General features: G+C 34.5%; 1 protein-coding gene across 7 annotated transcripts in view; it reads left to right on the forward strand.

The window, feature by feature from the left end:
• STXBP5 (syntaxin binding protein 5) overlaps positions 1 to 12,208 on the forward strand; it is a 131,351-nt gene that overhangs the window by 88,752 nt on the left and 30,391 nt on the right. For 4 of the 7 annotated variants that reach the window (XM_028508813.2, XM_036024859.1, XM_028508814.2 and 1 more), the window contains exon 19: positions 7,166 to 7,231. In XM_028508813.2, coding sequence (XP_028364614.1) covers positions 7,166 to 7,231 — 66 coding nt within the window. The remainder of the gene's footprint in view (positions 1 to 7,165; positions 7,232 to 12,208) is intronic. The other 3 variants (XM_036024858.1, XM_036024860.1, XM_036024862.1) reach the window with 1 other exon arrangement.

Here is a 12,208-nt window from a genome sequence, read left to right on the forward strand (position 1 = left end):
TAGCTTGTGTGATTTGGTCTGTAATACATGAACTGTCAAAAGGTAGTGTAAGTTGAGCCTCTTTTTTTTGTTTTGTTTTGTATTATTATTAGATTTTGCTTTTGTTTGTAATATTCTAGGATTTTATTTAATGTTGGGAAAGAACTACAAAATCAAATTTTTTTATCTAAATTATTTGCCTCATGGTAGAACAAAATGAGGAAAATTTGCCTCATTATAGAACAAAAGTTTACTTCAAAGTTTTGTCCCTCTTATTGTTTAGTATTGTGAGACCACAATTTTTTCAGTGATTTCATTTAAAAAGAATCATTTTTCATGTGCAAAAGTGAATTTCAGTTCAGCGAAAATACGGTGTTCTCGTGTAGCCTGATTCAGTGCAAACCCGGATCCATTCTTTTCGTAGCATTCTTTTGTGTTTGCTAAATAATTAGCGTTGATTTTAAATGTCTTAATACTGATACCTCATGAACACATGTATAGTTAGCTGTCTATACCAGCACTCACCTTTCCCCTCCCTTAACCTCCTGGCTCACAGAGAAAATTGCACTGGATCTCGGGCACAGAGGGCTAGAATAGTGAGGCCTCCAGCAGTAACAGGCCTGCAGGCTCCAGTCTGCCCTGCAGTACCAGGGGTTGAGGGGAACCCTGTCTTGGGCTGACTTACCCCATTTACAGAAAGGCAGTGGACACTGGGACACTGGGAAGCTCTGGTCTGGACTCACCAGCTCAGTCCCGCTGAATTCAAGTTCCCTCTGAGATTCTTTTCCCAGTTGCTCTCTGGACATTATTGGCTGATACTACCTGTGTCACCATTCATGACAGAAGAAAAAGGTGATGGCGCATAGACCTTGCTAGCTTGTTGGTTGAATTTTTTTCTCCATTTATTTTTCTTTGTATGTGTAATCATTTTGTCATTTGTTGTCTTCAGCAGAAACTGTCCCAGCCATACCATTCTAGTATCTTTGTCTCCTTTTCTTTCCTTCCACTTTCCATTGCTTCACTAAGGTACGCTGATTGTGACTTCTTGCATGTGCGGCTTTACTAGCTTATATTCTGAATCTGTGAAAAAACTCCGTTCTTCTTTTTTAAGTAAGTTATTTCTTCCATGTCAGTAAAATCATGGCATGTTTGCTGTTGTCTGTAAAATCATTGTTTCTTTTCTCATTTATTTCTTTAAAAGCTTATTAGAACATTGTCTCTATAATAATATACTCATTACCTAAATTCATCTCATAATATATGTAGGAACACAGCTATTACAATGTTTGTAACCCAATCCAGTTTCTTTATAAATTAAAGAAATTCATATTTAGGGTTAGAAAGTTAGAACATTGCTGTGATAGAGAAGAAATTTTGGGGGGGAGACAAATACTTTTAATAATTTTACCACAAACCTTAAAATTTTTTATTCCTAAAATTAATTTCTTCTCACTGATACCTCATTGTAGTTTACATAAAATTGCTAGAAACTAAATACCTAAATTTATCCAAGGGTAAACACCAATTTTGCAATGTAATTTTAAAAAATATTTTTTCTTAAGTTTTACAGCATTCTACTTCACTCTATACAAACCCTGTATTATTCTCATCATTATTTGATTCATTTTGTATTGAAGAGTTAGTCTTAACCCTGCACCTAAATATCTGAATTTTTGTTGGTCAGTTTAAGATATTTATGTATTGTGACTGCTCACTTTAATAATATTTAGAATTATATTTTAAATTAAATGAGTTATTTAAAATCTGCCTTAACATTAAGAGTATTTTTGTCTTAATGTGAAACTGTAATTATTTATATTTCAAATAAAATTAAATGTAGAGTAATTGGCACTAAAATTCTTTTTTTAAAAACGAGGTATATATGTCATTTTATCTTATTTTTTAAGATTTTATTTATTTCTTTAGAGGGAGGGGAAGGGAGGGGGAGAGAGAGAGGGAAACACAGATGTGTGAGAGAGACAGCGATTGGTGCCTCTCGCATGCCCCCAACTGGGAACCTGGCCTGCAACCCAGGCATGTGCCCTGACTGTGAATCGAACTGGTGACCCTTCAGTTCACAGGCCTGTGCTCAATCCACTGAGCCACACCAGCCAGGGCAGCACTAAAATTCTTTAATTGCACTGATGCAAAAATGCTAGTCTTACTAAAGCATATATTTTAAAATATATTCTTGAAGTGTAGCCCAAATACTGTCAAACTGTTCTTTTTAATAGAGAAATTTCTGTTACCAATAGATGATTATACATTTTTGTAAGATGTCACTTATAAAATTATTTTATAAGGTAAAACATTACTGTTTAAGTTTAACTCTTCTATAGCTATATTAAAATACAATTGCACTATTGACTAAAATATAGTATCTTCGTAATAACATTTATGAAACAGTCACAGGGACAAGTAGTGATGAAGTGTTTCAGCTACCTGTATGTTGCTAAAAGTCTTAATTCTAATGTAAATGAAATGTGTTAATATATGTCCGGTTTTGCTGGCCAGTTCTTCACTCCATGAAGTGCTCAAAAGGAAAGTTTCTGTCCTGAATATAGTTCTAAACCCCAAATAGGATCTTTTTAGTGATGTGAACATGATAGACACATAAGAAAATGTGCTTACTTAGTCTTAGAAGTTGATAATTATAAAGAAGGTAATTAGCTGGCTATATCTAATTCTGTCTAGACTTCAGGAAAGATATTTTCAAAAGTTATGGAGAGGTGGCTCTAATAGTGAAGTTTTGACTATACAATTGCAAGTACTTTCAAGTGGGTTCAATATTGTCAATAAGGTAGAAAAAGAGAAGTAGCTGTGGAGCCTAATAGTACCTGCCAGTTAAATTTCTGTGTGTGGGTGTGTGCAGTATAGGGAAAAATAATACTGTATAAGAAATATGTGATACAATCAAGAATGAATAAAAATGTTGGTAGTTGAATAAGTACTGTATTGAATTAAGGCAGATTTCCCCAAAATGTGAAATAAAGCAAAATGTCAGTTTACAGTGGAAATACAGTTCAGGGAGGATTAGGACCCCATTTTAGGATGATTTGAAATGATAGTTAAAAAAAACAAAATGTAGAAGTAAATGACTTTGTTTCTCAAGTCTCCATTAATAAGAATGATTTTTTTCTCTGAAAAGTATAAAAAATAATAGAAATGAAAGTCTAAGCTATATTACATAAGACAGATCAGGCAATAATAAAAAAGATGTCAAGAAAATTCGTGAAGAGAATTTGTACCGTACTCCCAATTTAATAGAAGTCAGATATTTTATAAATCAGTAAATTTGATGTACAAATCATTCAAAATCCTAGAATGACTTGCTAAGTATCTGATGCCTTATGTGCATGTTGACAATAGAGATTATCAGTAGAAGTCAGCAGTAAATTACCAAAAGTAAGTTGTGCTGAAATTAATGCTACTTTTTTAATCTGGGAACTAACGGACTGGCTCATGGCAGCCTGTTGACACATTTCCTCAAGTCAGCCAGTATTTGGTAGAGTTTTCTGATGCCTTTATGACCTAGACAGGTAGAAGTGACCTAAATACCTAGTTTAGTTCGATGATTGCCAGGTTGATTAGACTGAAAGTCAGCAAACTGCTGTCTGTGGGTCAAATCTGGCACACCACCCATTTTTGCAGATGAGTTTCGTGAGAACAGCACCATGCTTATTTGCTTATGTTTTATTATCTATGGCTGCTTTTGTGCCACAACGTTAAAGGGGAGCGGTTGTGACAGTGGCTCCGAAAACCCATCTGGACCTTCACAGAAAACTTGTGCCAGTCCCTGGACTAAACCATAGGACTACTGGGCCAGTTTGTAACCTGATACTTAACTTTGATGTAGTGGGGCTCAGTTAGTGAGTGTATTTTGTGGGATAACATATGACTGTCTTGTTGAACATTTTAAACAGTAGATTAAGCCTCCTGTTTAAACATTTGAAAAGGAAGGTGTGTGTCTCTGACAATGGCAGTGAAGTTTACTGTCTCTAGAAGTAGTTGTGTGCTTCTCACTGTATAACATAACCAGAACAGTGCCTCAGTTTCTTTTGTAAAATGAGGATAAATCTGTCTACCTTTTTGGCTGCAGCAGGGGTTAAATAAATCAAGCACTGAGAACAGTATTTGGCACATGATAAGCACTTAGTAAATGTTGGTTATTACCAGCTAGCTAATTGGGTTGGGGTACATTTGGGCAAAGCATAGGTAACTATATCGCTAGGAATTTGTTGAAGGCAGTCGGCAGTATCAGAGAAGATGGATTAGATTATATGCGACAAAATTCTTTCACATGTATTCATTCAGTTCGTCAACACACTTACTGAGCACCTACCATGTGCTCTGCACTAGTATGGGTAATAAAACAGACAAAAATCTCTGTCCTCATGGAAATCATTATACTGGAAAAGATAGACAATTAAATATATACCAGTAAGTAATACATAGTAAGTTGCATAATAGTGCTAAAGGGAAAAATAATTAAATGAGGGGAGATCTGAGATGTCAGTTACGTGGGTGTTAAATTTTAAAGAGAGTAGTATCCAGGTGACTTCTGAGTAGAGATGTAAAGGAAGTGAGAGAGCTGTGATCCGGGAGGATGCCTGTGGAAAGAGCATTTCGAGCAAAGAGGAGCAACTCCATTCGCTCTGAAGCAGTGTTCCTGGAGCGCTCCAGGCTCAGTGAGGAGGAGCATGGCTGGAGTAGAGAGAGGGAGAGAGGCCGGAAGTAGGTGAAGGGGGCGGAAATGAGGTCAGAGAGGTGTGGGGCTTGCTGCCTGCTGCAGTCACGTGTCATAGGACTGTTTCCATCAACCAGGTGCAGCAGGCTGGACTGGCACCCTGAGTCAGATGGAAGGCAGTGAAGGGGTTTGGCTTATTCAGTAATTTACTACCTAAAAATTAAAGAGTCTCTATCGTATTCGCTAACTTACCTTCCTAAATATTTCTTCCTAGAGAAGAAATTGGAATTTTGCTGTTTTTAAGAATGGGAATTATATCCCATTGTACATATTTATAGTGTTTAGTAGCAATTTACAAAATAGAAAAGGCTTAAATTTTCAAAATTGACCTTATTTCAGTACTAGGCCCATTGTAACACTAGAGAATATTGTCACTATTATGGTATTTATTTTTTTATTGAGGTATAATTGACATGTGACATTATATTAGTTTCAGGTGTACAACATCATGATTTGTTATTTGTATACATTGTGAGTGATCACCACAGTGAGTCTAGTTAACATCAGTTATCTTATAGTTACAAATTATTTCCCTTGTGAATTTTTAAGATCTACTCTCTGAGCAACTTTCAAATATGCAAAACAGTATTATTAACTGTAGTCACCCTGCTATACAATACATCTCCATGACTTATTTTATAACTGTGTGTATCTCTTGACCCCATTCACCCATTTGTCCCAGGTCCATATCCCTCACCTCTGGTGACAACAGCTCTATTTTCAGTATCTATCAGCTTGTTTTTGTTTCTGTTTTGTTCTGTTTTAGTTTTTTAGGTTCACATGTGAGATCATAAGGTATATCTTGCTCTTCTTTCATTTACCTCAAGGTCCATGTAGTTGCAAATGACAACATTTCACTCCTGTTAGTGATATTTCATTGTGTGTGTGTGCACACACCACATTTCCTTGGTCCATGCATCCATCAACAACTACTTAGGTTGTTTGCATTATTACCACATATCGCTACCATTTAAAGACCTGCTATCATTTATACAAACAAATATTTTGTCAAGGATTAAATGCATACCTATAATTGATCTATCATTTTAAAACTATAAAAACTAGTTGTTTTTTTTTTACAGAGACACTAGTTTGATGAATGTTGAAAAGAAAACTGTCATTCAAAAACTTTCTACCCAGTGAAGACAAATGGTGTATATTTCAAAATAGAAAACACTTCTTATAAACCCAGTTCAGTGCTCAGTGTTCTCTTGAAAGTATCACTGTGAGAGCTTTCTTGGTGACTGTAGACACTGTGACATCGTATCTTTTACCACATGAATGGAAAGCAGAAACGCACGTACATGCACATATGTCTGTGCCAGTGATTTTCAGTCGGTGTGCCGCAGGAATTTTTGAAACGTGCAGTAGCTGACTACTTAGTCAGGGGCACTGACTTCCTCCCTTAGACTGTCAAGTTCAAAAGTGACAACAGCCAACACAACAGGAGCCATCCAGTGTGAATGAATCCAAATTGTACCTGTTTTTATCAGATCAGCAAAAAATATGTGTCATGGTGTGCCGCAGAACTTTACTCATCAGTTTATGTGTGCCATGAGCTGAGAAGGGTTGAAAATCGCAGGTCTGCGTGACACCTGGCCGTTTCAGAAGCCCAGGCGCGTGGCCCCTCGTCTGTTGCCCAACTGTGCCAAACTTTTGGTGTGTTTTTTGTAATTTTTAAAGAATTTGCAATAATTATTTTTATTTAAATCACCAGGCAAATTCATATTCATACTAATTGTTTACATTTGCGATGTCTTTTAAATTCTTGTCTACAGCATAAACTATCTTGCTGTGTTTTCTCCTATGAATTTAGGCCATGTTATCAGATAGATTAGTTTTATATGATTCACAAAAATCTGTAGAAAGAGTTTATCTAGAACTTAAAAAATGTGATTGGATAGTTTTTAAGAAGTATAGCCTTGCAAGATAAGACATGTGCAATATTTTAAAATTACAGATTGGGGGTACAAAATATTTTTAAATTATTATTGAAAAATATGTAAGAGAGATATTTGAGACACACATAGGGGAAATCACTTTGAGCTGGGGGTCTCTGTGATGTAACAATCACCAAACGTACTACCAATATTTATTCTCCCTCAAGAGGGGTCCAATAATAAATAGATCATGGGCCCCTTAAATTACTGATTTTAAACAAAGTTTTGCATTATGTCTAGTTTTCCTTGAAGAAAAGCAATTATTTCTTGAAAATTCTGTTTCTTAATTAATGACTGCCATCTTAGTTTGAGGTGTTTCAATCAATTTTTTTTATGTTCCTATCTCAAAATGAAGGAACATAGTACCAGTGTCAGGTGTATTTTAATCTTCTGGATTTTTTTTTGATGGACTGTCATTAAACGTGTACTACAAATAGGAGGTAAAACTGCGTTTATATAAATGTGTGGTGTAATTTGGTTTCCGTTTTTGTTTTCTCAGCAGGTCTGTGTGATATCAGTGAGGGGACCGTAGTCCCGGAGGACCGCTGCAAGTCTCCAACTTCTGGTAATTTGTTGTTTGTTTCATTAATAAGTATAACCCTACGAAAACCAACACAGAGTTTTAGTATTCCTTTTTGTATAGATAAGCATTAAAAATACACCTACAAGGAACTTCAGTGTCACATATTTATTCTTAAAGTCATACTGTATTTTTTTTTTGCTTTCTCATTTAGTGAAAAAAAATGCCCTAGATAAAAGTCTATAGCTATTACCTGTTAAGAGTCATATAAGTATTTACTTAGGCTTTTAATAGTTATACTTTTTAGGGAATATATATTTTACTTCTTACCATTGGATCAAGTGGTTTAGTTATCTCTAGTCTTGTCTTTGCTGTAGGCATGCCTGTCCTCACTTGGCAGAGTAGTACTCTAATCCTTGCATATTATCCATTTAAATGTGAAAGATTTTTAACATTTGTCATCTAATGGTGACTTGATAGTTAGAATAATTCTAGACTATATTTGTTCTTGTTTTGTGATCAGTGTTAATATCTAGTATAATTTTATAGCTATATTAAAGCAGTTGTCCTTTTGTTATTTATATATTGGTTTTTATGTAACCTATTTATATATATATTAATATTTTAGAGGAACTTTAGTAGCTTTTGAGTCTCTATAAGTGGATCCTGAATTGATTTTGTTTCCAGTGGATTGAAAGCTTGCTTATCTTTAATAAAGCTGACTTCATAATTTTAATTACCACATTCTGACTTGGAATTTTCATCACTGTCTACTGGAAAGGTTGTCCTTAGCATAAGGTAACGCTGTTCTTAGACAGACCCGGACCCTTAGCTGGTTCTGCTACATCAGGAAGCGCTTTAAGAATGGAAGATACTGAGAAGTGCATTCTACTTGACTCCCTAATATTTTAGTGTAGCATTTTATTACGTATGGGATTGTAAAAGCTTTTGCTGTATTTTCTTTTTAAAATTACATTTTCCTGTAATTTTATACAAGTTAACCATTTTTTAAAATGCATCCACCTTCTGGTTTCCATAATCTTTAAATTTCATATTTAAATTCACACGTCAAACTAATAAAACATTGAGCTATAGGAATCACATAATTAGCACTCAGTATTACGTCTGAGCATTGGTAGGATAAAGTCTGAATGAATAACATGGAGCAGGCAGTTATATTTCCAGTCTTACAGGACCAGAGTTATTTCTGACTTGGGAATTTAGAATTATAATATTTTTAAATTATGGCTGTTCTTCCTTTGATTACATACAGTACTGTTCCGTTCTTTTCACCTTCACTCAAGGCCATGCAAATGCAGTTGTCATCACAGGGCTATAAACAGATTGAATAATTTGGACATGAAACATGATCCTTTAATATATTAAACAACCATCAAAAGTGTTTTAACAACTTTGAGGCCAAGTAAATTAATACTCCTTTTTGTCTTAAACCAAACTTTCAATAGGTGTTTATATCTAGCAATTTGGAATAACCCAGCAAAAGGTAATTATAGATAAGTATATAAGTATATTTAAATATAAGTATATAAATATAAAAAATACATAGATAAAAAAATCTCCAAATTCTCTTTTTCATACCAGAGAAATCCAAACATTGTTCAACATTTTCAAATACATTGCACTCTTTGGTCCATATGGAAAGGCAGTGTACTTTTAACACAGAGAAATTTATATGACCTCAGACAGCATTGAGAAGTCCAAAATTCTTACCTGTATATAGAAAACTCTTAGTTTATTTACTTTAGTTCTTGATTATGTTCTGAAAGATACAAGCATTCTCTGAAGACTTATATGTATTCCTGCATATCAGGGAAGGCTACTTTTACAAAAACCAAATTAGACTTTAATAAATAGCAGTTGTGCCTGAAACATGTTTTATGTAGCAAGGGATAGATGTCAGGCATACGGAACTGCTAAGACATGCAGTAGGAGCTGTAGAGGGGAATTCTGGAAAGCTACCCCTTTGACACTGTATTGTTACAGCTTGTGTCCTTGACCGCTTGTCTGTTTTTAAATAGTTAACAGTAGTTTTTGCTGCCTCTCACGGGCCAGTTGTCTTACTATTTGTATATTTGTAACTTTTTGCCTTCGTTTCTATTAGCATTCTAATACAGAATTAAAAGAATAATTTATTATTACTTTCTCCAACACATGTAAACTTGACTAATTTAGGTTGGTCAGAAAGAAAACTGGGTGGGGTGCGTCTGAGGTGAACGTGAAGAACCAACCACAAGGGGATTATGTTATTAAAACCATAGAAAGCAGTAATTAAATTACACACCAATATGTTCTACAATGCCGTGGGAAATAAATAAGGTAAATAAATAGTTAAATGGTCCATTTTAGGTTACTAATGCCAATATGGTTAGTAGAAAACTATTGGTATCAATTAGAGAAGAGGAAATATATAACAATCCGTTGGACATTAAAGTGAGTTCCTCATAAATACTAAGAGGAGGATGAATATTTTAGAAATGAATATGCCTTTTATCAAAACCAATGTATTTACTCAAACTGTAATACATATAAAGGAAGAGAAACTTTTCTAAAAAGGTTTTAAATCTCATAATCAAGATTTGTGATCTCAACAGTTTAGTCAATATTAAAGTTCTAGTAAAAATATTTTACCATTCCCATTTAGTGTTAAATAAATCAGTCTCTCAGAAATATAAAATTAGTTCTGCCATCCCAAATTCACAGAAAATTATTCCTTCCATCTCTATTTGATCTTTATTTTTTTTTAAATTCACATTGCTTCACTGAGCACTTTAGTAATGTTGGAAATTTTTTTAGCACTGCATTCAAAATGTGTGTGTGCGTGTGTGTGTGTTTATGCTAAAGTGATAAAAACATGTGTTAGGTCATTTCAAATTGAAAAAGCCACACATACCATGACATAAATGGTGCCTTCAGGAGTTGCTATGTACCCTAGAAAAAACAAAAAGCTGTAGATATTTTCTGTGTTTATTTAATCAGTAATTTGGTAAATATATTCAAGTAGGACATGCTGAAAACAGTTTTTCATTCTCAACTGAAGATATCCTGTATTGATTTTAGACAGAGAGGAAGGGGGAGAGAGAGGGAAGGAGAGACACATTGATGTGGGAGAGAAGCATCGATCAGCTGCCTCCTGTATGTGCCCTGACAGGGACTGACCCAGGAACTAGACATGCGCCCTGACCGGTAATGGGAGCCCACAGCCTTTGGGTACCTGGGACGGTGCTCCGAGTACCTGAGTCACCCGGCCAGGGCTGAAAGCATTTTTGGAACTTTTTCATGAGCTGTCATATAATTATGATAAGCAGTGGTAGGCATGTTCAGTTAGGGGGAAAACAATCTATAAATCGGCTTTTTAACTTTATAGTTATGGCTTATGTCATTTATTTTAGGTAGTAAATACTAAACATTTATAATTTTATACTTGTGTTTAGATATATTGCTGCTACTCTACTTTCAAATTTATGAAATAAAATGTATTAATAAATTTTATAAATTCATGTGGCTATATTAAATATCAAAGGGAACAGTGGTATTTTAAAATATATAGTATCTTATCATAAGCATTATTTATTTTTTTTAACATTTTATTCATTTTTAGAGAAGGGGAAGGGAGGGAGGAAGAGAGGGAGAGAAACATCAGTGTGTGGTTGCCTCTCATGAGCCCCCTACTGGGGACCTGGCCTGCAACCCAGGCACGTGCCCTGGCTGAGAATCGAACCAGCGACCCTTTGGTTCTCAGGCCTGCACTCAGTCCACTGAACTACACCAGCCAGGATCCATTACCTTATTTAAATGTGAGTTATATTTATATGAAAAACAAGTATACTATTTCTAGTCCTGAAAATGTTAATTGAGCTTAATGTTACTTACGTGATTTTTTATATAGGATTTATGAGGAACTATAAATACTGTTTAACCAAAATTACTTTTAAAGAGTAATCTTTTAAGACTGTTATAAAGCAGTTGGACCCTGCCCATACTGGCAAGTCCTACTTGGTCTGTGAAGAGACACCTCACGGATATTGTCTACCTGCCAAAGAAAGCAAGTGCAGTTTTGTGGCACAAAGGGAGGTCACATTTTGACTTCGTTATGGTTCAGTGCTTTCGCTGGGATAAAAAAGGAAGGAAAAAAAACAGAAAAACCTTTTCTGTCGCCCATTATGTTTGAGATTGGCTGGTAGTAGCAAACTTGATTCTTTTGGCAAATGTTTATTCAGTGATTTCTGCAGGCACGGCATGGCACTGAGTGCAAAGGTGATGCAAAGATAAACCAGTTGGTGGCCAGCTTTTCAGAAGTTCAGTCCAGTGGGAAAGGTCAGATGTTTGTAAACTTAAAATATAAGGGATTAAGTGATTAACATCGTAAGAGAAGTAGAGAGATAATGTGTTAGGAGAATTCAAAGAAGGGGAAGTGATTTATGTACAGTTGAGATTGAAACATTTAATGGATGAGATACCAATTTAACTGCATTATCAAAAATAGTTTAATTCTAATAAAAATCAATCAAAATACTATTTAATAAAAGATGTTAAAATGAAATATGAAAAATTAGAAACACCTTTTCAAAGAAAATGACAAATAAAATTATAAGTATAAAAATAATTAGTAGGCACAACTGAAGTAAAATTTAACACTTCTTACCTTATAAACTTAAATAAATATTTGAATATAGCTAAAACTGTAAGCATTAACCTCAGTATTTTAAAGATCTTTAAGGTAATAGAATTTGTATATTATTTTGAAGTTTCTATCTCGAAAGCTGAGACTAAAATAAATTTTACCAGTATAGCACTTGTACAGGATTCTTAGTCCTGGTAGATAAACTTTATTCAGTTAACTAATACCAAGAATTTTTACCTTTTTTCTGCAGAAACTGTTAATCTCTCATTGTATTTTTCTCTATCTGTTCTCTAACATATAATATCTACCAAACTTTTGCCCAGTGGTTGTAACTTATAAAAAGCATTGTAGGTTAGAGTTAATATTTGTGTGTACTAGGG

Source organism: Phyllostomus discolor, chromosome 4 (genome assembly GCF_004126475.2).
Source record: "Phyllostomus discolor isolate MPI-MPIP mPhyDis1 chromosome 4, mPhyDis1.pri.v3, whole genome shotgun sequence".
In the NCBI taxonomy this organism is placed as follows: domain Eukaryota; kingdom Metazoa; phylum Chordata; class Mammalia; order Chiroptera; family Phyllostomidae; genus Phyllostomus; species Phyllostomus discolor.